The sequence below is a fragment of the Salvelinus fontinalis genome, chromosome 11, assembly GCF_029448725.1.
Source record: "Salvelinus fontinalis isolate EN_2023a chromosome 11, ASM2944872v1, whole genome shotgun sequence".
Lineage (NCBI taxonomy): Eukaryota > Metazoa > Chordata > Actinopteri > Salmoniformes > Salmonidae > Salvelinus > Salvelinus fontinalis.
This window is the reverse complement of record NC_074675.1, coordinates 48045726-48068811: the sequence shown is the minus strand read 5'-3', so window position 1 is coordinate 48068811 and position 23086 is coordinate 48045726. Positions and strand designations below refer to the sequence as shown.

At 45.3% G+C, this 23086-nt stretch overlaps 1 protein-coding gene across 10 annotated transcripts in view; it reads left to right on the top strand.

Moving 5' to 3' along the window:
- Positions 1–8033: 8033 nt before the first annotated feature.
- The window catches only part of LOC129865873 (calcium/calmodulin-dependent protein kinase type II delta chain), a 99170-nt gene continuing 84117 nt past the window's right edge, over positions 8034–23086 (top strand). For 4 of the 10 annotated variants that reach the window (XM_055938943.1, XM_055938939.1, XM_055938940.1 and 1 more), the window contains exons 1-2: positions 8037–8507; positions 12707–12801. In XM_055938943.1, coding sequence (XP_055794918.1) covers positions 8446–8507; positions 12707–12801 — 157 coding nt within the window. In that variant the 5' untranslated portion in view covers positions 8037–8445. Of the gene's footprint in view, positions 8508–12706; positions 12802–23086 lie in introns of all 10 variants that reach the window. The other 6 variants (XM_055938941.1, XM_055938935.1, XM_055938942.1 and 3 more) reach the window with 4 other exon arrangements.

Below are 23086 nucleotides of genomic sequence, written 5' to 3'. Positions count from 1 at the left end.
GACAATAGGCAGGACAGCAGTATGGGCAATAGGCAGGACAGCAGTATGGACAATAGGCAGGACAGCAGTATCGGGCAATAGGCAGGACAGCAGTATGGGCAATAGGCAGGACAGCAGTATGGACAATAGGCAGGACAGCAGTATGGACAATAGGCAGGGCAGCAGTATGGGCAATAGGCAGGACAGCAGTATGGACAATAGGCAGGACAGCAGTATGGGCAATAGGCAGGACAGCAGTATGGGCAATAGGCAGGAGAGCAGTATGGACAATAGGCAGGGCAGCAATATGGGCAATAGGCAGGACAGCAGTATGGACAATAGGCAGGACAGCAGTATGGACAATAGGCAGGACAGCAGTATGGACAATAGGCAGGACAGCAGTATGGGCAATAGGCAGGACAGCAATAGTTGTGTCCTACAACTATAGTTGCTCTGCGATTATAAGGCTTTGGGTTTTCCCCCAGAGCCCTACTCATGGTATTAGGCGAAGGAGGTAAAGTTTCAGATCACAATCTGATCCAACATCTGGACAGAAAGGAGAATATTGGGATGCAAATTCCATTATATAGCCCCTCTCACCATCTGTCCTCACTTTTAATTTGTTTCATTTTTACTTAACCTTTATCTTCTCCAAATAATATTTTATTTTTGTTTTGTAACGAAGAAACCGAGGTTCAATTCCTTCTGGGTTTAAGTGGTCTATTGTTGAGGTTGTTGACCTTCCCACTGAAACAGATAGAGGTATCAGAGAAGCTCCGATTCTTCATGTGAAGTCCACACGTTCTCCCTGCTTCAAGAGAAAGATGTACCGTTATTAAATGTAAGGTCATGTGTTATTTCATCATTCATTTTAGTGACGGGCCGCTTGGGAAATGTCAGAGCGTGCATATTTAGTCAGGATTAAACTGTGCGGGAAGAGTACAGGAGGACGTTTAATGTCAAACTGTCAATCATTATCAAACGTGACGGCACCGCATATGATGTTGTGTAGAATGTGTATTCATATGTGTCAGTTGTGTCTAATCACTGTCAAAATACGAGAGAGCACAATTCATATGGAAATATATTCATCCTAAATTATACATGGAAAGATGTTGTCCTTTCTGTGTTACTGTATGAATCAAATCATTTATTTGAGACATTTTCTCCCGTAGCCCATGTCAGAAACTTTCCCGAACATCTTGGCTTCATAAGCAGTTTTATGAGTGGTCACAAACCCACACGCACGAACGGACGCACACACGGACACACACACACACATGGAAGGAGTATAGAATGAGGTACTGGAGCGCCAAGTCTCGGAGAAAAAGGCTTCTCAAAAGTGTTTACCCCCAAGCCTTAAGACTCCTGAACAGGTAATCAATTGCATTGTGTGCCCCCCAACCCCTCTTTCTTACGCTGCTGCTACTCTCTGTTTATCGTATATGCATAGTCACTAACTACATTTACATTTACATTTAAGTCATTTAGCAGACGCTCTTATCCAGAGCGACTTACAAATTGGACTATACATTGATGTACATACTACCTCAATTGGGCCGACCAACCAGTGCTCCCACACATTGGCTAACCGGGCTATCTGTATTGTGTCCCACCCACCACCCCCCTCTTTTACGCTACTGCTACTCTCTCTTCATCATATATGCATAGTCACTTTAACCATATCTACATGTACATACTACCTCAATCAGCTTGACTAACCGGTGTCTGTATGTAGCCTCGCTAATTTTATAGCCTCGCTACTATATATAGCCTGTCTTTTTACTGTTGTTTTATTTCTTTACCTACCTATTGTTCACCTAATACCTTTTTAGCACTATTGGTTAGAGCCTAAGTAAGCATTTCACTGGAAGGTCTACACCTGTTGTATTCAGCGCACGTGACAAATAAACTTTGATTTGATTTGAGGTAGTGGAGAGTTGGGTAAGTGGTAAGTTGAACCATTACGTTCAGCATCACTCCATAATGGGAAACATAGTATTGTTTCTAACAAAGTTATCTACATATATTTCAGGATGTGGAAATAATCAGAATTCATGTAAACATGACAGGTTTGAAAACAGCTTATGGGGTAAGTTGAGCCGCGGAACAGGGTAAGCCGCTTAGACATTTCTGTACTGAATGAAATATTTCCACTACCTTTTTAAAACCATGTCTATCTATATTTCCCAAACACTATTCAACACAATCAATCGCTTTTTTGTCTTTTAATAATTTTAAGCATATTTTAACACATATTTGGTATAATGATTATGGTTTCCTAGAAACAAGGATGGCTCAACTTACCCCACACCTAATAAACACTTTGTACTTTTTTTAAAACACTTTTAACATAGGCCAAGCCTGTTGTTACCTTATATTCCAACGATAATGCCTGGGAAGAAAACACTTCAATTGGTCATTTGCTCAACTTACCCCAAGGCAAACATTTTGATTATATTAGCCCACAAAGCTACAAGGATGGCCTTTCATCCTAGGTTTAAGACCTCATATTGAAGCGTATAGAGACCACAACAGATGTATAGAACAGTCTTAAATTGATATACTTTGGTTTAGATACAAGCATTATGACACCTCTAAAACAATCAATTCTTCTGTTTTTTGGACCAAACTTGCTTAGCACTTTTTCCATGTGGTTTTTGCTTCACAGACATCATGAAATGATGATCTCTTCCTAAATATTTGGTATAATGATTATGGTTTCCTAGAAACAAGGGTGGCTCAACTTACCCCACTCTCCCCTAGGTATTATGCACTGCCAGTCACCTCTGACATGTAAATAAATAGGATGTTTGACGGACTCTCCCTTTTTATTCTGTAACAAATTATTCTGATCTCTTCCTCCTAATATGGTCAGAGTCTGGCCATAGCCTGACATTCTCCTAATATGGTCAGAGTCTGGCCATAGCCTGACATTCTCCTAATATGGTCAGAGTCTGGCCATAGCCTGACATTCTCCTAATATGGTCAGAGTCTGGCCATAGCCTGACATTCTCCTAATATGGTCAGAGTCCATCCATAGCCTGACATTCTCCTCGTATGGTCAGAGTCTGACCATAGCCTGACATTCTCCTAATATGGTCAGAGTCTGGCCATAGCCTGACATTCTCCTAATATGGTCAGAGTCTGGCCATAGCCTGACATTCTCCTAATATGGTCAGAGTCTGGCCATAGCCTGACATTCTCCTGTTATGGTCAGAGTCTGACCATAGCCTGACATTATCCTCGTATGGTCAGAGTCTGACCATAGCCTGACATTCTCCTCGTATGGTCAGAGTCTGACCATAGCCTGACATTCTCCTAATATGGTCAGAGTCCGGCCATAGCCTGATATTATCCTCGTATTGTCAGAGTCTGGCCATAGCCTGACATTATCCTCGTATGGTCAGAGTCTGACCATAGCCTGACATTATCCTAATATGGTCAGAGTCTGGACATAGCCTGACATTCTCCTAATATGGTCAGAGTCCGGCCATAGCTTGACATTATCCTTGTATGGTCAGAGTCTGGCCATAGCCTGACATTATCCTTGTATGGTCAGAGTCTGGCCATAGCCTGACATTCTCATCGTATTGTTAGGGTCTGGCCATAGCCTGACATTCCCCTCGTATGGTCAGAGTCTGGCAATAGCCTGACATTATCCTTGTATGGTCAGAGTCTGGCCATAGCCTGACATTCTCCTTGTATGGTCAGAGTCTGACCATAGCCTGACATTATCCTCGTATGGTCAGAGTCTGACCATAGCCTGACATTCTCCTAATATGGTCAGAGTCTGGCCATAGCCTGACATTCTCCTAATATGGTCAGAGTCCGGCCATAGCCTGACATTCTCCTTGTATGGTTAGGGTCTGGCCATAGCCTGACATTCTCCTCGTATGGTCAGAGTCTGGCCATAGCCTGACATTATCATCGTATGGTCAGAGTCCGGCCATAGCCTGACATTCTCCTAATATGGTCAGAGTCTGGCCATAGCCTGACATTCTCCTCGTATGGTCAGAGTCTGGCCATAGCCTGACATTCTCCTCGTATGGTCAGAGTCTGACCATAGCCTGACATTATCCTCGTATGGTCAGAGTCTGACCATAGCCTGACATTCTCCTCGTATGGTCAGAGTCTGACCATAGCCTGACATTCTCCTAATATGGTCAGAGTCCGGCCATAGCCTGATATTATCCTCGTATTGTCAGAGTCTGGCCATAGCCTGACATTATCCTCGTATGGTCAGAGTCTGACCATAGCCTGACATTATCCTAATATGGTCAGAGTCTGGACATAGCCTGACATTCTCCTAATATGGTCAGAGTCCGGCCATAGCTTGACATTATCCTTGTATGGTCAGAGTCTGGCCATAGCCTGACATTCTCCTCGTATGGTCAGAGTCTGGCCATAGCCTGACATTCTCCTCGTATTGTTAGGGTCTGGCCATAGCCTGACATTCCCCTCGTATGGTCAGAGTCTGGCAATAGCCTGACATTATCCTTGTATGGTCAGAGTCTGGCCATAGCCTGACATTCTCCTTGTATGGTCAGAGTCTGACCATAGCCTGACATTATCATCGTATGGTCAGAGTCCGGCCATAGCCTGACATTCTCCTAATATGGTCAGAGTCTGGCCATAGCCTGACATTCTCCTAATATGGTCAGAGTCCGGCCATAGCCTGACATTCTCCTTGTATGGTTAGGGTCTGGCCATAGCCTGACATTCTCCTCGTATGGTCAGAGTCTGGCCATAGCCTGACATTATCATCGTATGGTCAGAGTCCGGCCATAGCCTGACATTCTCCTAATATGGTCAGAGTCTGGCCATAGCCTGACATTCTCCTCGTATGGTCAGAGTCTGGCCATAGCCTGACATTCTCCTCGTATGGTCAGAGTCTGACCATAGCCTGACATTATCCTCGTATGGTCAGAGTCTGGCCATAGCCTGACATTATCCTCGTATGGTCAGAGTCCGGCCATAGCCTGACATTCTCCTCGTATGGTCAGAGTCTGGCCATAGCCTGACAATATCCTCGTATGGTCTGAGTCCGGCCATAGCCTGACATTCTCCTCGTATGGTCAGAGTCTGGCCATAGCCTGACATTCTCCTCGTATGGTTAGGGTCTGGCCATAGCCTGACATTCTCCTCGTATGGTCAGAGTCTGACCATAGCCTGACATTATCCTCGTATGGTTAGAGTCTGGCCATAGCCTGACGTTCTCCTAATATGGTCAGAGTCCGGCCATAGCCTGACATTATCCTCGTATGGTCAGAGTCTGACCACAGCCTGACATTATCCTCGTATGGTCAGAGTCTGACCATAGCCTGACATTCTCCTAATATGGACAGAGTCTGGCCATAGCCTGACATTCTCCTAATATGGTCAGAGTCTGACCATAGCCTGACATTTTGATCAGTTTAATCTGTGTATGTGTTAGTTCACTGGGCATTAAAGTTAATGTGGTCAGTTGTGGTCACACAGGACATGACCATTATCAGGCAATAAATGGAGCAGTGATGTCTAGACTGAGCAGTGAGACATGGAGCAGGGCAAAGTGCATGCATCGTCCTTAAATTCCCACAAGAGGGCGGTGTGAGTCCAGAAATCAGTCGGCTAGTGTAGTGGTTCGCAAATTTTGGGGGTTACTGTACCACCAACTGAATTATGCTCTAACCGGATTATCCCTGAAGTACCCCCTCATGTGCATTTGGTCTCATGAGTCTTCTCAAGTACCCCCTGTGGATAGGCCAAGTACCAGGGGTCCTAGTACTCCTGGGTGGGAACCACTGGGCTAGTACACACACACCTCAGTTATTCCAAATATAGAACATTGTCATGGGTGATGGAGCTGATGCAAATATGGTAAGAAATATGAATGGAATTCTTGGAAATAATTGAATGTCGCCTGTATGACTATAATCGCTATCATATGATGGGACAGAAGTGACACTATTTCTAAAAAATTGACAGAGCAGAACAATATGCGTTTAGTCTAGTGCAAAGGGGTAGGCAACCCTGGTCCTGGAGGGGTAGGCAACCACGGTCCTGGAGGGGTAGGCAACCACGGTTCTGGAGGGGTAGGCAACCCCGGTCCTGGAGGGGTAGGCAAACCCGGTTCTGGAGGGGTAGGCAACCACGGTCCTGGAGGGGTAGGCAACCCCGGTCCTGGAGGGGTAGGCAACCCCGGTCCTGGAGGGGTAGGCAACCCTGGTCCTGGAGGGGTAGGCAACCCTGGTCCTGGAGGGGTAGGCAACCCTGGTCCTGGAGGGGTAGGCAACCCTGGTCCTGGAGGGGTAGGCAACCCTGGTCCTGGAGGGGTAGGCAACCCCGGTTCTGGAGGGGTAGGCAACCCTTGTCCTGGAGGGGTAGGCAACCCCGGTCCTGGAGGGGTAGGCAACCCTTGTCCTGGAGGGGTAGGCAACCCTTGTCCTGGAGGGGTAGGCAACCCCGGTCCTGGAGGGGTAGGCAACCCCGGTCCTGGATGGGTAGGCAACCCTTGTCCTGGAGGGGTAGGCAACCCCGGTCCTGGAGGGGTAGGCAACCCCGGTCCTGGAGGGGTAGGCAACCCCGGTCCTGGAGGGGTAGGCAACCCTGGTCCTGGAGGGGTAAGCAACCCCAGTCCTGGAGGGGTAGAGTCTTTAAGTGCCTTTTGGCAAACTCCAAGTGGGCTGTCATGTGCCTTTTACTGAGGAGTGTGGCATCCGTCTGGCCACTCTACTACAAAGGCCTGATTGGTGGAGTGCTGCAGAGATGGTTGTCTTTCTTGAGGGTTCTCCCATCTCCACAGAGGAACTCTGGAGCTCTGTCAAAATGACCATCGGGTTCTTGGTCACCTTCCTGACCAAGGCCCTTCTCCCCTAATTGCTCAGTTTTGCAGGGTGGCCAGCTCTAGGAAGAGCCTTGGTGGTTCCAAACTTCTTCCATTTAAGAATGATGTAGGCCACTCTCGGTTCTTAGAACCTTCAATGTTGCAGCAATTTTTTGGTACCCTTCCCCAGATCCATTCCTTGACACAATCCTGTCTCGGCAATCCTGTCTCTACGGACAATTCTTTTGACCTCATGCCTTGGTTTTTGCTCTGATAGTTGACAGTAGTTGACAGTTTTTGCACTGTCAACTATTGGACCTTATATAGACAGGTGTGTGCCTTTCCAAATCATGTCCAATCAATTGAATTTACCACAGTTTGACTCCAATCAAGTTGTAGAAACATCTCAATGAAGATCAATAGAAAGCTGAGCTCAATTTCGAGTCTCATAGCAAAGGGTCTGAATACATATGTAAATAAGGTATTTCTGTTTTTATTTTTAATAAAAGTGCAACATCTTCTAAAAATAATGTTTTTCTTTGTCATTATGGGTTATTGTGTGTAGATTGATGAGGGGAAAAAAATATTTGATCCATCTTAGAATAAGGCTGTAACGTAACAAGATGTGGAAAAAGGGAAGGGGTGTAAATGCTTTCCGAATGCACTATAGGCTACAGCAGGGTTGATTTTATTTATAGGTTTTCTGATTTGAAAAAAATATTGTAAAGCCCGCTTGCCTGCTACCCAAATTATTGTGCTCTACTCAGAAATCAACCTATAACATTTATTTATTGAGGGGGGACATTAAATACTAAAACAACAGCAAACCAGCTCAAATTGATTTTAATTTGGGAAATACTATGTTCCAAAGTATTCCCACACATAAGAGATATGTGATCATATAGAAGGAAGTAAGGTCTGAAATTATTGTTTTAGTCAAATATTATATCCGTTTGGGCTTCATGAGGCCAATTTGCAGTCTACAAAATATTTGTAATTATGTTCCGACCCCTGACCATCCACTCAAGAAAAAAAGGCCCGCGGCTGAATTTTGTTGATGATCCCTGGGCTACAGTCGGTGATAAATGTAGGCCTTTTTACAGTGAGGGTCCGTGACATTGACTGTAAAGGGTCCGTGGTTACAGCTAGGGGGAGGCGTTGTACTCCACAGTTTTCAAAATCAGGAAGCGCTCGATAGAAAAAGTATCGCACTCAAAGCGAAGTGTAGGCAGGCACAAATAATAGAAGGGACGCGTCCTCTGCCCAAGCGTTGCTGACGTTTGCCAAACCTTTCAACGTCTGGATAGGTATTTTAAGTTTAACTAAGCACATCATATGTTATAGCGATCTGCCAGTCGATGACACAGTCGATGATGTCGCACGCAACCATTGGTTAATGCATGTAACTTCTGCGCAGGGGAACGCGACCCGAGTATCGACGTCCTTGATAACCCGTGAACTCCGTGCCAAGAACAATTCCTGGATTCGGAAACTGACCAGGAAAAGTAAAAAGAAGATTTGCAGTTCATTTTTATTCTGAGAATTTATTTTATCGTTTCAGAGAAGACAAGTATCACTTTGAAACGTTGGAGACTGTGAGGTTTAAAGTCCCGACCGAAAGAGACAGTCTTCCCTCTCCTCTGCACGCGTCGTTTGCCATGGCTTTGACAACCTGTACCAGATTTACCGACGAGTTTAATCTCTACGAAGAGCTGGGAAAGTAAGTATTTACAATGTTTTTGTTATTTCTCTCCAATACATATCTGCATTGGATTATGTTTATCTACTGGTGCTCTAAACGGGTGGTTATTCTTGATTACCTGTTACCTGTGTGTGGTGCACAGAAACCGTACCCGTTGTATTCAAACCATACGTTTGGTCTTCAAATGTATATTTCCTAACTTTTCTTTCCAAAACCGTCGTTGCGTTTGTTTTGGTATCTTTACTGAATGTTTACGTAGTATTTCAATTGCTCTTGACATCATTTTCGTCTAACAAGTCACCGCCCTTTAAATGGAACAACAACTGTATTGGGGCGGTAATTTCCTAGTGGTGAGCTGTCGTAAATGGTAGTGTCTAAGTTTATGGAGAAATCCCTTGTTTTCCCAGCTGTGATGTCATTCCTTGCTCACAGCAAAATGAAATTGCCATAAATGTGACTTATTGATCCACTGATTGCTATTGCCAAGCGGCCAGCGCACATGCCCATTCCGACCATATGGTATTATTGGGTCTATTTTATCATCATAAACCAAATAATAAATGCCATCGTTTTAGCATGTAAACGCATCGATGAGTGATGGGTTTTAAATGCATAGTAGAGCGAAAGGTTACCGCGTTAAATGTTTTTAAAAGCAGCACTTAGCCCGGGTGACGGAAAAGAATCCCTTGGCATTGCTGACAGTAGCCTGCTCTACTTTACCAGCAAAGCACGGGCGGCTTTGGGGACAATTAGGTCACTTCTACTTACGCGGTCTTCAGTGCTTTTTCCAGCGTGAGGCTGCATCTTCTAGCCTAGGCCTAATCTCCACTGTGGTCCACCGAGCATGGGCCTCTCACAGCCATCCCCATCTGAGTTTGACTACTAAAACTTGAATTAATGTGTACACCACTGACGCAAAGAAAATAAATATAGATGCATGTTTTCAGTATATCCCTATTTCTTTTGAGTTGTATGCATCAGGTTAAATACAGCAATTAGGTTTGGTAATCAACCTCTCCATACCCAACTAGCAACTACCCTCTTCCGGGGGGCCGGAACTGATTGAATCGGCCCGGAATCAAAATTAATGACTGTCCAGAATTGGCCCAAATACATCGGGCCGTTTCCGTCTACCAGAATTCAGCCGACTTTTCCAGCATCTTACCAGAAGCGGCCCGATATTACTATTATACGTACAAATTATACCCATTCACAAAAAAACATTTTGTGTCCAGAGGAAACACCATACACCTGGTGACCGTGCATGCGCCTGGCCAGCCACAGGAGTCACTACAGCGCGATGGGACAAGGATATCCCGGCCGGCCATACCCTTCCCTAACTCGGACGACGCTGGGCTGTGCGTCGCCTCATCGGTCTCCCGGTCGCGGCCGGCATTGGTCTCGAACCAGCATCTGTAGCAACACGATGCAGTGTCTTAGACCGCTGCGCCACTTGTTTAGCTCCCTCCAGTAACCACGAGCACAACCGTTCCTTGATTTTAACTGGCGGCTTTATTCTGTAGATTTAGTCCGAATTATCACCTTCCGTGAGAACTATAAAGTAAATGAAAAATACAGTTAAGCACACTCTTACAACCTTATCTTACGAGTGACTTATTAGCTTGGTATAACTCTGAAGTGCTTACATACATAAACAGTTTAGCCGGCGCTATAACAGTATTAGATTAAACACATGAATAAAGGAAAAATACCTCATTGGCTGCTTATTACAGAAGGGAGGAAATCAAACTTCACACTTATTATTCCTGGCATGAATTCACGCTTCATCCTTAATTATTATAACGTTACCATCCTAACATATACGCTTCAAACTTTATGAACTACACCCGATGACATGAAAACTTAGCTAACACAGCGCGGGATTGCCTTCCCTCCAAAAGTGTGTTGCTACAATAAGAATCCCCGTTACAACAGTTATTAGCTACGTAGTTCCGCTTGTCTTATCATTTCCCCGCACAGCGAACACGTAAACAATTCAAACACAAAACAACGACATAACCTGTAAGTCTAACTGTCAGTTACAACTTGGGAGGCTACATCCACAACGTTTTCAATGCTTATCAGTTGTCTTGCACAAAGTATCAAAATACTACACAGGACTCTTAAAGAATTTCATTTAAATGTTAATTGTATTTTTTGATCACAGAAACAGAGAAAATATGGAAAAATAAATAATGAAATATTAATTATATAAAGCAGCTTGTGTAATCATCTGCCAGAATAGCCCCAATCGGCCTGAGCCCCAAGTAATACATTTGGGACAGATAACTCGCACCGGAATCGGCCCGAGCTCAATCCCCGCATCCTAGCCATAAGTAATACTGCCGAAGGCGGCCCAGACTCGTGACCACATGACGTCTGACTAGGCGGAGTGCCCAGACTCTCAGCTGGAATCGGCCCAGATCCATTGAGCTAGCTGGGTATGTATTCATGTCCCCCACGTGCACTAGCTAGTAGGTTGTTATAGAGAGAAATGGTAACAGTGTAAATATGGATAGCTGCGACCGAAGTAGTTGTATGGAAAGCGAATCAGCTAATTTGGCAGATTTGTTGACACTCAAGAACGTTTTGCGGGCAGATTGGGCTCCCCCACAAGTAGATAATGACCAGTGTTGTATCGGCCTGCCTGCCGACTTGCTTCTTACTGGGTATCGCGGTCGTGTTATTTGTGTAAAACGAACAGTCAAATACGACTGAGTGGCTTAAAAACATAAATCCAAACTCTTATGTTGTGTTAGCTCAATGTACGGTAGTTGCGTGGTAAGAAACTGAAGAAAAATAACACACTCAATCAAAACCGTCTTATCTATAGCAGAGCGCTTTCCACACACCCACTCCTTTCCACACGCGCGCTACTTTTCTTTCCACACACCCACTCCTTTCCACACGCGCGCTACTTTCCACACACCCACTTCTTTCCACACGCGCACGCTACTTTTCTTTCCACACACCCACTCCTTTCCACACGCGCGCTACTTTTCTTTCCACACACCCACTCCTTTCCACACGCGCGCTACTTTTCTTTCCACACACCCACTCCTTTCCACACGTGCGCTACTTTTCTTTCCACACACCCACTTCTTTCCACACGCGCGCTACTTTTCTTTCCACACACCCACTCCTTTCCACACGTGCACTATTTTTCTTTCGACACACCCACTCCTTTCCTGCATATATTATAATGACATTTTGGACTTCAGCTAGCTTTTTTTTGCCTGTTCGGGCACATTTTTTTTCTGGAGGCAAGCTGAAGGTCAAGCTGAAGTTAAGGTGGAGGTGATATGATCCTTGACTAGCCTCTCAAAGCACTTCATGATGACATAAGTGAGTGCTAAGGGGCGATAGTCATTTAGTTCAGTTACCTTTGCCTTCTTGGGTAACGTCACTTTTTGTGAATGTTGAAGAATTTATGTAATGATAAAAAGCACATAAAGGCTTCATAATTCATAAAGGTCATGTTAACTAACTGATATTATCTCATAGAACAGAAAGTATGAGATCTCCTAAGCCTGTGTTAACCTCTGACTTTATTTTTGGCGTTTATTCCAAAACCCTATTCATTAGGAATGGCTGAACAAACCTGACGTATCTTATTTCCGAGTGTTAGGACTACAAGCTAGCGAGCTCTCTTAAGCGCCATCTTGCCATATATAGCTTGCAGTCCTAAAACCCGGGAATTATATAATTCTCTACTGTTGTTTTACGACTCGACAGATAGCTCAAACCAGTCATGACTATTCAACAAAACAATAAATAATTTAAGTTTATTTTCAGCAAATTTATGAGTTACATGATTGTATAACTAGAAAAGGAGTTTTGAAGTTGAGGGTGCAGTATTTATGAAGTTTGGCAATGTGGACAAAAATTAGCATAGTTCAGCTAGCCAGCAAGTTTAGTCAGGGAAAACACATCTGGGAGAGGATATAGCTGGGTGCACATGAATCCAGAAAATGTATGGTGAAGTCACTTCCGGACACGGTAGATTCCTCCTCACCACTCTATCGAGAAAGGAAAGGGTTTTTTGGATGAAACAAAACGTATAACATCTCCTAAGCCTGTGTTTACCAGACCTTATTTTCGGCATTTGTTTCAAAAACGAACCATGGCGAAATTAGTGCCGACAAAAAGACGGCATTACTATTGCTCTCTGTGTCAGTTTGATCGTCTACTCATCAACGTCTTTGTGTTCCCTAAAGGGGAGCTTTCTCCATAGTGAAAAGATGTATGAGGATCTCCAGCGGACAGGAGTATGCTGCCAAAATCATCAACACTAAGAAGCTATCCGCTAGGGGTAGGTGCCTTTACCATGTTTTTACCTTGTCTTTGCTGTTTATGTTGAAAACAACTAAATGCCCCAAAACTCCCTGTCAAAAGTCCCTGTCAAAAGTTTCCAGTGAGAAACAGAAAGGTGATGGTTGTAAGTTTTTACCTGGCGTTTATCTTCACATTACATGGTAACATGGCAATTACATTAATATGGAGTTCACAGGACGCTGCTGAGGGGAGGACGGCTCACAATAATGTCCGGAACGGAGTGAACGGTATCAAACACATAGAAACCATGGAAACCATGTGTTTGATACCATTCCGCTCCAGCCATTACCACAAGCCCGTCATCCCCAATTAAGTTGCCACCAACCTCCTGTGATGCAGTTGTAGAGAAGCACCCATTTTATTATCACACATTTGTCAGTAAATAGCAAATAAAATGACGTTACCCAGAGGAATGCTGTATGTGGTTCTGGTTTGTGTTGCAATGTTGAGCAGTCACATGTCTTAGTCTACCAGTCAATGACAGGGAAAAGTCTCCCCAACATTTCCTTGATTTTTGGACTTCATGCACTATTTAACCAAGTGACCTGCCGTCCAACTTCCCCCATTTCACTCCTGCTTACTTTTTAATGGACAATGTACAGTCATAGCTGTGTGAACATGAGTCATTTCAGTAATTGGATGTGGTCAGGCGCCTGTTGCGACAGTGGTAACAACGTCTGGGGAACTCTTGCTCAGGGTTATGTTCAACTGTTTTTACAGTTCTTCTTTCATTTTATATCCTTAGTACCCCTTGTGGAGAGGGATTAAAACACCAAGCAAGGTTATGACTCTCATACTGGTATCAGTTAACCTGCTTTGATTTCTGACATGAGTCACAGTGTAGCCTTCTGTGTCACAACCCCAGTCACTATGGGATAACTGAAGGGATACTGCCAGTAGTAGAAATAGACATGCATTCTTGATGACCTTAGGGTCTATATCTTGGTGCTACTATACAAAGTCTTGCTTTTGTAGAATGGACTGCCTGTCCAGGATGTAGCTTGGGTCTATTTGTTCCCTTATTCTCTCTCGCTCTCTCCTTCTTTCTGAGGCAGCTGTGGGGAGCGGGTTGGGTTGGTGCGTGGGCCGGGGCTCCCGTTGTCTGTATGGCGCTGCTGATTATCCCTCCACAAACCTTAATGGGCTGCTGACAGACACACACACACACACACACACACACACACACAGACACACACACACACACACAGACACACACAGACACACAGACAAGGACTAAGAGACAGGAGGGAGGGATGATTAGGACTAAATGACGGGAGGGAGGGATGATTAGGACTAAAAGACGGGAGGGAGGGATGATTAGGACTAAAAGACGGGAGGGAGGGATGATTAGGACTAAAAGACGGGAGGGAGGGATGATTAGGACTAAAAGACGGGAGGGAGGGATGATTAGGACTAAAAGACGGGAGGGAGGGATGATTAGGACTAAATGACGGGAGGGAGGGATGATTAGGACTAAATGACGGGAGGGAGGGATGATTAGGACTAAATGACGGGAGGGAGGGATGATTAGGACTAATTGACGGGAGGGAGGGATGATTAGGACTAATTGACGGGAGGGAGGGATGATTAGGACTAATTGACGGGAGGGAGGGATGATTAGGACTAAATGACGGGAGGGAGGGATGATTAGGACTAAATGACGGGAGGGAGGGATGATTAGGACTAAATGACGGGAGGGAGGGAGGGATGATAGGACTGAATGACGGGAGGGAGGGAGGGATGATAGGACTGAATGACGGGAGGGAGGGAGGGATGATAGGACTAAATGACGGGAGGGAGGGAGGGATGATAGGACTAAATGACGGGAGGGAGGGAGGGAGGGATGATAGGACTAAATGACGGGAGGGAGGGAGGGAGGGATGATAGGACTAAATGACGGGAGGGAGGGAGGGAGGGATGATAGGACTAAATGACGGGAGGGAGGGAGGGAGGGAGGGATGATAGGACTAAATGACGGGAGGGAGGGAGGGAGGGAGGGATGATAGGACTAAATGACGGGAGGGAGGGAGGGAGGGATGATAGGACTAAATGACGGGAGGGAGGGAGGGAGGGAGGGATGATAGGACTAAATGACGGGAGGGAGGGAGGGAGGGAGGGATGATAGGACTAAATGACGGGAGGGAGGGAGGGAGGGATGATAGGACTAAATGACGGGAGGGAGGGAGGGAGGGATGATAGGACTAAATGACGGGAGGGAGGGAGGGAGGGATGATAGGACTAAATGACGGGAGGGAGGGAGGGAGGGATGATAGGACTAAATGAGAGGGGGGAGGGATGATTAGGACTAAGAGAAGGGAATGTAATTGTATCACAGAGAGGAGCTATGTCTAGAACAGAACATGAATTACAGGAGAGAGATTATAGCTGGAGAGAGGAAACAGTACCCTACTCCTTACACAACCCCCTTTATGGTACAGAGAGAAGATTAGATTGCTGAGGTGTTGAATAGAGGGTGGCCCAGAGAGGGTTGAGAAAGTGTATTGGTGTTTTTTTCCCATGATTGATCCCATTCTAGGATTGGCTTGACTGATTGGCTCCACTGAGCCACGCCCGGCCCCTACCCGAGAGAAGATGGATAATGTGAGGCAAAAAGAGCGGGGAGATGGAGGGAGTGAAATCAATTGGAATGGGAGGAGAGATCGGTGAGGGAAAGTGAGTTGGTGTGCAAGATTTTGTGAGACAGAAATGGAATGAATTGTAGAGATAAAGAGAGTGGGGCAAGATGAGGAGAGATAAAGAGAGTGGGGCGAGATGAGGAGAGATAAAGAGAGTGGGGCGAGATGAGGAGATATATATATATATATATATATATATATATATATATATATATATATATATATATATATATATATATATATATATATATATATATATATATATATATATAAAGAGAGTGGGGTGAGATGAGGAGGAGAGAGAGTGGGGCGAGATGAGGAGGAGAGATATATAAAGAGAGTGGGGTGAGATGAGGAGGAGAGATATATAAAGAGAGTGGGGCGAGATGAGGAGGAGAGATATATAAAGAGATTGGGGCGAGATGAGGAGGAGAGATATATAAAGAGAGTGGGGCGAGATGAGGAGGAGAGATAGGAAAGAATAGTGCTAGCAGGGAGATCACATCTCTCCCTTCCTCAGCTGAAGGTGACCTTGGAGGAGGGAAACCCCAGATCTGCTGTCTGTGTGTCAGTCAGATACCAGGGGCAGGACTGGAGGAACATAGTAAGTAGAAAGGGGGATACCTAGTCAGTTGTACAACTGAATGCATTCAACTGAAATGTGTCTTCTGCATTTAACCAACCCCTCAAACTCACCTCATCCACCAGCAATGTGTAGCACCCACAATGCACAGCAAACATTTTTGTGTCTGGACGCACATCATCTATCGAGGTGAGGAGTGATACAGGATTTTCCCAATTAGGAATGAGAGGAATTATTAGGTGGACATGATGGAATGGGGCCAGGTTGGGAATTTTGCCATGACTCCAGGGTGGTATACATCCCAGCTGTGGGATGCAGGGTGATGTACTTCTGCCAACCTGTAGATGGTGGTTTGCCAATTGGGTGATCTTTATCTATACCCCTATATGGTGTTATTAAAGCCTTATCAAAGCACAGAAATGTTGACAGTGGATTGGTTTTTGGTTCACTGCACTGTATTGACTTAGTTAGTTCATGTGTTATCAAATCAGTCTGTCCCTATATTTGTGTGTGTCCCTTTCTCTGTGTCCACCACGAGCAGGGCACTGATCTAATACCAGCCGTCTAACTTTATGTTTGAGGGAATTAGTTACAGTTCGGACATTCAAGGTTACTCCTTGCGCTGGGGATTCCCAAAGTGGGTCGTGTGACTTCTGATAGACGGAGGCTAAATTCAGAGTCTCGTGCGATAGTGAGACTCCTTAGGGAATAGACCCTCCCTGGTAACCCACACTCCTTTTGGCTCGCCGTGTGGAGGTGTGTTGAAGGTGCAGACCTATATCTCCTCACACACTTATGTCAATGCATGGGCTTTAGGAGTGTTTTTGACTTGTTGCACTTCTTCTTGTCTCTCATTTGTTGACTTCCCCCTTCTATAAATTGGTTAGCATTTAGCATGTATAGTTTTTTTTGCCTCTTGCGTTCTGGTTAGATGAGGAAGGATGCGTTTTTGAAGCCAACTCAATGTCATAAAGTGGCTATCATACTAGGCTCTGTCAGGCTCATTGTCTGCTAATGAGATGGGTGTAGACCCACTCAGACATTATGGGTTAATTGGGGGCTCCCAAGGGGCGCAGCGGTCTAAGCCTCTGCATCTGCGCTAGAGGTGTCACTACAGACCCTGGTTCGATTCCAGGTTGTATCACAACTGGCCGTGATTGGGAGTCCCATAGGGCGGCGCACAATTGGCCCAGTGTCGGGTTAAGGACAGACTAAGAACCCCCTCTCCACACACACACACACACTGCCCACCATAAATAAGTCACCCTGCCCTGTGGCTCATCCTTTGATCCCGGCCTGACCAATATGGCTGACCTTGGTGTCTGGGAATGTTCACACCAGCATGAATACAGATGGCTCAATCACCCCAAAGCTCTGTCTAATATGGGGATCTGGGACACTCACTGTGCTGTAAGGTTCCCCAAGGCGTGAGGGATTTTTTGTCTCTCACTCCGTTCCATGTATACCTCCTGTGAGGTATTTAAGCATGTCTCTCTTTTTCTCCATCTCGCTCACTCTCTTTCTCTGTCTCCGTTGCTCTTCTCTCCTTTTTCTCTCTTGCACTCCTCGGTCTCTCTTACTCTATGTCGCCGTCTCTCCCTCTCTCTCGTTTCCTCTCTCTCTCTGTGTTTCTTTCTCTCACTTTTCTCTCTTCTCACACTCACGGCCGGGGGGTTGAGTCACAAACGGTGTTCGTTTTTATTTATTTTTATCTCCTGTAAATCTGTATTTGTGTGAGAGCAAAGCCCTCAGTCTATTTAACCCTCATATTCCCACTTACGGAATAGTGTGTGTCTAAAGTTCAATGCTTTACATGACAGAGCCAATCAGCACACACTGGGTATTTTACTGAGCTAGAGCATTCCCAGAGCAGTTCTAGAAAATCAGAGGAACGAAAAGATGTAACGATTGGTATGGCGTCAGGAGAACGTGTGTGTGTGTGTGTGTATGTATTGGCATCCACCCCAGGGCCCCCCTCCCGACTGAGCGTTTCACGCCTGCACGGGCAGGCTAAAAATATCTCATTAAACAGCAGAGAAACCGAGGGAGGGAGAGGGGAGGAAGAGCTGGAGCGAGGGAGATGGTGTCTGTCAATGATGAACTATCAGAATGAGCAAAATACTCATAGATCCTTAGCAAAGCTATTTTATATTTGGCTGCACAATGTTCAATGAATGACCAAATCAATCAAATATATTTATTTGTAGCCTGAATTGGGTCGCATCAACGAATCGCTAAATATAGTCCAGGTTCTTGTTAATTTCATTCCATTTCTGCCGAACAGTGACAAGAACAGTTGTGGGGAAAGGGGGGAAGAGACCAGAACAGCATGAACGATACATGACAACAGGAGGCCACTCTCATCATGCCTTGGCCACATGTGCATCGGAACATGTTATTAGCCGGAGTGTCGAAGGGAAATGGCTTAAACAAACCTGAGGGATCTCTATTGCACTCCACACTGCCCTTTCACATTTGGACAAAACGAACACCTATGTGAGAATGCTATTCATTGACTACAGCTCAGCGTTCAACAGCATAGTGTCCTCAAAGCTCATCACTAAGTTAAGGACCCTGGGACTAAACACCTCCCTCTGCAACTGGATCCTGGACTTCCTGACGGGCCGCCCCCTGGTGCTGAGGGTAGGTAGCAACACATCCGCCATGCTGATCCTCAACACGGGGGCCCCTCAGAGGTGTGTGCTCAGTCCCCTACTGTACTCCCTGTTCACTCACGACTGCACGGCCAGGCACAACTCCAACACCATCATTAAGTTTGCTGATGACACAACAGTGGTAGGCCTGATCACCGACAACGATGAGACGGCCTATAAGGAGGAGATCAAAGACCTGGCTGTGTGGTGCCAGAATAACAACCTCCCTCAACGTGATCAAGACTAAGGAGATGATTGTGGACTACAGGAAAAGGAGGACCGAGCACGCCCCCATTCTCATGGGTGGGGCTGTAGTGGAGCAGGTTGAGAGCTTCAAGTTCCTTGGTGTTCACATCACCAACAAACTAACATGGTTCAAGCACACCAAGACAATCACGAAGAGGGCACGACAAAACCTATTCCCCCTCAGGAGACTGAAAAGATTTGGCATGGGTCTTCAGATCCTCAAAAGACCGCAAGGTACTACAGAGGGTAGTGCGTATGGACCAGTACATCACCGGGGCCAAGCTTCCTGCCATCCAGAACCTCAATACCAGGCGGTATCAGAGGAAGGCCCTAAAAATTGTCAAAGACTCCAGCCACCCTCGTCATAGACTGTTCTCTCTGTTACCGCATGGCAAGCGGTACCGGAGAACTAAGTCTAGGTCCAAGAGGCTTCTAAACAGCTTCTACCCCCAAGCTACCCAGACTATTTGTGCACCCCCCCCCACGCTGCTACTACTCTATTATCTATGCATAGCCACTTTAACAACCCTATCTGCATGTACATAATTATCTCAATTACCTCGACACCGGTGCCCCCGCACATTGACACATTGACTCTCCCTGTATATAGCCTTGCAATTGTTATTCACTGCTGCTCTTTAATTATTATTATTTATTTTTTCTTAACTGCATTGTTGGTTAAGGGCTTGTAAATTAAGCATTTCACTGTAAGGTCTACACCTGTTTTATTCGGCTCGTGTGACAAATAACATTTGATTTGAAAATCCCAGAGATGGAATCTGGTGTCACCACTGGGTTGGTGTCTCTAGGAAGGGTTTCAACTGCAGTCTCCTGTGCTTTCAGGAAAGACAATATGCATCTCTCTGTTTGTCATGAAATCCATATGTTTTGTCTTAAATATAGTTTTTGAAGTGGCAGGTCTTTGATTTACTGTTTCGTCATTTAGATAAAACCATGAAATGCTTTGTTTGTCACCAAGGGGATCGATCACTTGAATCTGAAGAGGGGACAATCATCAATATTAATTATTTACAGTGTCTCTTCTCATTGTGAAGGATAACCGTGATGGATATCTGTGTATTATGCACTACTCAATACACACAAACACACACAAGCGCTTGTTTCCCAGCCCTAAACACATCAGTCTATCAGATATACTCTATCCCATCACCGCTAATACTAAAACACAGAAACTGACTGATCATGTGTCAGAGCAAGCGAGGGAAAACAAAAAACAAATCTGTTCTGTTCTTTTCTCTCCTTTGCCTGTTTCCAAGCTCATTTTCCAGTTGACTGAAACAGCCCTGTTTGCGTCAAATTCTTCTGTGTGTGCTCGGTTTATTTTCAGACCTGACGTGAACTCCCCCAGGAGCGGTAGCTAGCTCTGCCGCCGTACCACTATAGCACAGCCAGGTGTAGCAGCACTCATATAATATACAGAAAAAAAACTGCTGAAAATCAAAGTTGATTCAGAATTCCTGTTTTGTTCTGTGATTTATTTATTTATTTTCCAATTTCAGTTTTTTTTTTTTTTTTACCGGAGTTGGTTTGGGATTTTCAGTTCATGAATGAATACAAAATAATTCAGCTCGTATTGTGTAAGAGGTCTTGATTTGCATTTGTTCAAACACACACCAATACACACACACACACACGTTGTGTATCACATTGAACCGAACCCCAGATCCAATCTACATAAGCAAAGCCTGTCGTCCCTGATGAATCTGTGTCTATTTCAATAAATGTGAGCTTTCCCCGGGGCTTCAGTCTAAATCCTCATTTAGGCAAGTAGGCCAGTAGGCTCAGTGGGGAGTCAGGGGGGACGGGGGCTCCCTTAATTAGAGCCTCTTTGTCTGGGAGAGGGACAGAGGGGCCGCTCCACAGGAGCCCAGAGGTGCTCTCCCACTCTTAATGAACGATGGCACCCTTCACCGGGCCTTCTATGGATATGGGTCTGTCTTTCTCTCTGAGATCTAACGGAATGGAAACTTTCAAGGAATCATTATTTTTTTCATTACCTTGACCTCTGACCCTTGGTGTCTCTCTCATCAGTCCTTAGGGCTGCTGGGAGAGAGGTTATATGTAAATGTATTGTGTTGAGGTGAGCGCCAGGAAGTACCTGTAGAAACGCACCGCCGTAATGAGACTCGTATAGATGGAATATGATATACACTGCGAATATCCCCTCTCGACACCAGTCATCCTCTCAATTGTCATGTCATTCTTCCACAGCGTGCTAGACAGTCTTGCAAGTGTCATGTGCTTTAGTCTAGCTGATGTTTCAAGCCGAGACTGTCCAACACGCTCCCTAAGACAAGCAGAACATATCTGTTCTCTTTCACCCCTCCCCCACTTTAGAATACACTACCTTCCTCATCTGAATGAATGTATTCATGGGACTGTTATTCCAGCTGTCCCTGGTGAGGTGGAAGGAGTTCTCCCCAGCAGCACTGGGTTTGTCCCTGACCAGGCCATGCATTTTTATTCCACACAGCCACATACGTGATGTGTCTGTGTGTAGAGGGCACATGGCCAGGCAGTCAGTGACCCCTCCTTGCTCAGCAGGGAATTAGATGGTGTAGTTAAGGACATGTGCAGAGTATAAATTAACATTTTCTAGAGGACATATGTGAACGACCGGCTTGATTTGGTTCTATGTAGCATTGTACATTGGATAAAAGTAGAGACTCATAGCTATAAAATGGTATCATACACTACAGTTGAGGAACAATGGGGAAGTCATTCTGCTTTGAAAGTTGATGAACTTGTAACCTCACTTTTGAGAAAATGGCCCTTGAATGTTTTGGTACACGTTCTGGGGAGCTCTTTGTCTACACCCATTCAGCATTGTTCACAGCCTTTAAAGCTTTATCCCCACCCATCTCTTTAAGGATTCACATGTGAGGCCATGTGCTAAACAATCAAAGATGTCAAGACTAAAGGCTGGCTTATACTAAGGGTGTGTTTGTAAATTGAATCTGGAGTGTCAGTGTGCTCTGGGCATTTTGTAAACTGAGCGTTGTCAGATTGTCCGTTTGTAAATTCAGAGCATTTTGCTCTCGGAGCATTCAGAGCGCACACTGGACGCTCTGGCCGAGGAGTAGGGTTGATCCGAGCGTTCTGACTTAGCTTGGGTGCTTGACTGCTGTTAACTGGCTAACGTTGGTTAGCTTGCTAGCTACTTTCAGACACAAATGAAAGAACAGCTCACTCTCACCATTGTACTCATCCTAGCAGAGCTGGTTAGGCAGTTTTTGTTATCCAGAGCCTTGGTGACTGCATCTGTGCTGTTGGCAACTTAAATGTTTTCTTTTTTTGCCGATGTTTACTGACACTGCCCATATTTTAACAGGCGTTGAGCGTTCGTAAATGTGTCAGTTACTTAGTGCTAAAGTTAGACTAGAGTGCTCTGAAATCGGAGTAGATAACCAGAGCGAATTTACCAGCTACGTCCTATCGACAGTTGTCGCAGTGACATGATAAACATTCTATTGAAATAGTTACTTTCATAGTGGAGTCTTTTGTAGACTTTTTGTAGACATGTAGCTAGCTAAACAATGAACCATAATCCAAACTCAACGTTACTACCCTGCATGAATCTGCAGGTAGCTACCCAACCAGGTTCAAGATGCTCTGATCCAGAGTGACTAACAGTAGTGAGTGCATACATTTGTCATTGGTACTGGTCCCCTGTGGGAATTGAGCCCACAACACTGGTGTTGCAAGTGCCATGCTCTACCAACTGAACCACACGGGATCATGGAGCTGACTTAAGTATAATGACACTTCTTATCCAATACTCAGAGATCCTGCGATCTGTCAAACCACACCAACACTCCTCACTGCATATATGCCTGTGTGTACATAGACCGTGGAGGAGCGATGGGGCACCTGTAGATATGTATAGACCGGGGAGGAGTGATAGGGCACCTGTAGATATGTATAGACCATGGAGGAGTGATGGGGCACCTGTAGATATGTATAGACCGTGGAGGAGTGATGGGGCACCTGTAGATATGTATAGACCGGGGAGGAGTGATAGGGCACCTGTAGATATGTATAGACCGGGGAGGAGCGATGGGGCACCTGTAGATATGTTTATAGACTGCGGAGGAGTGATAGGGCACCTGTAGATATGTATAG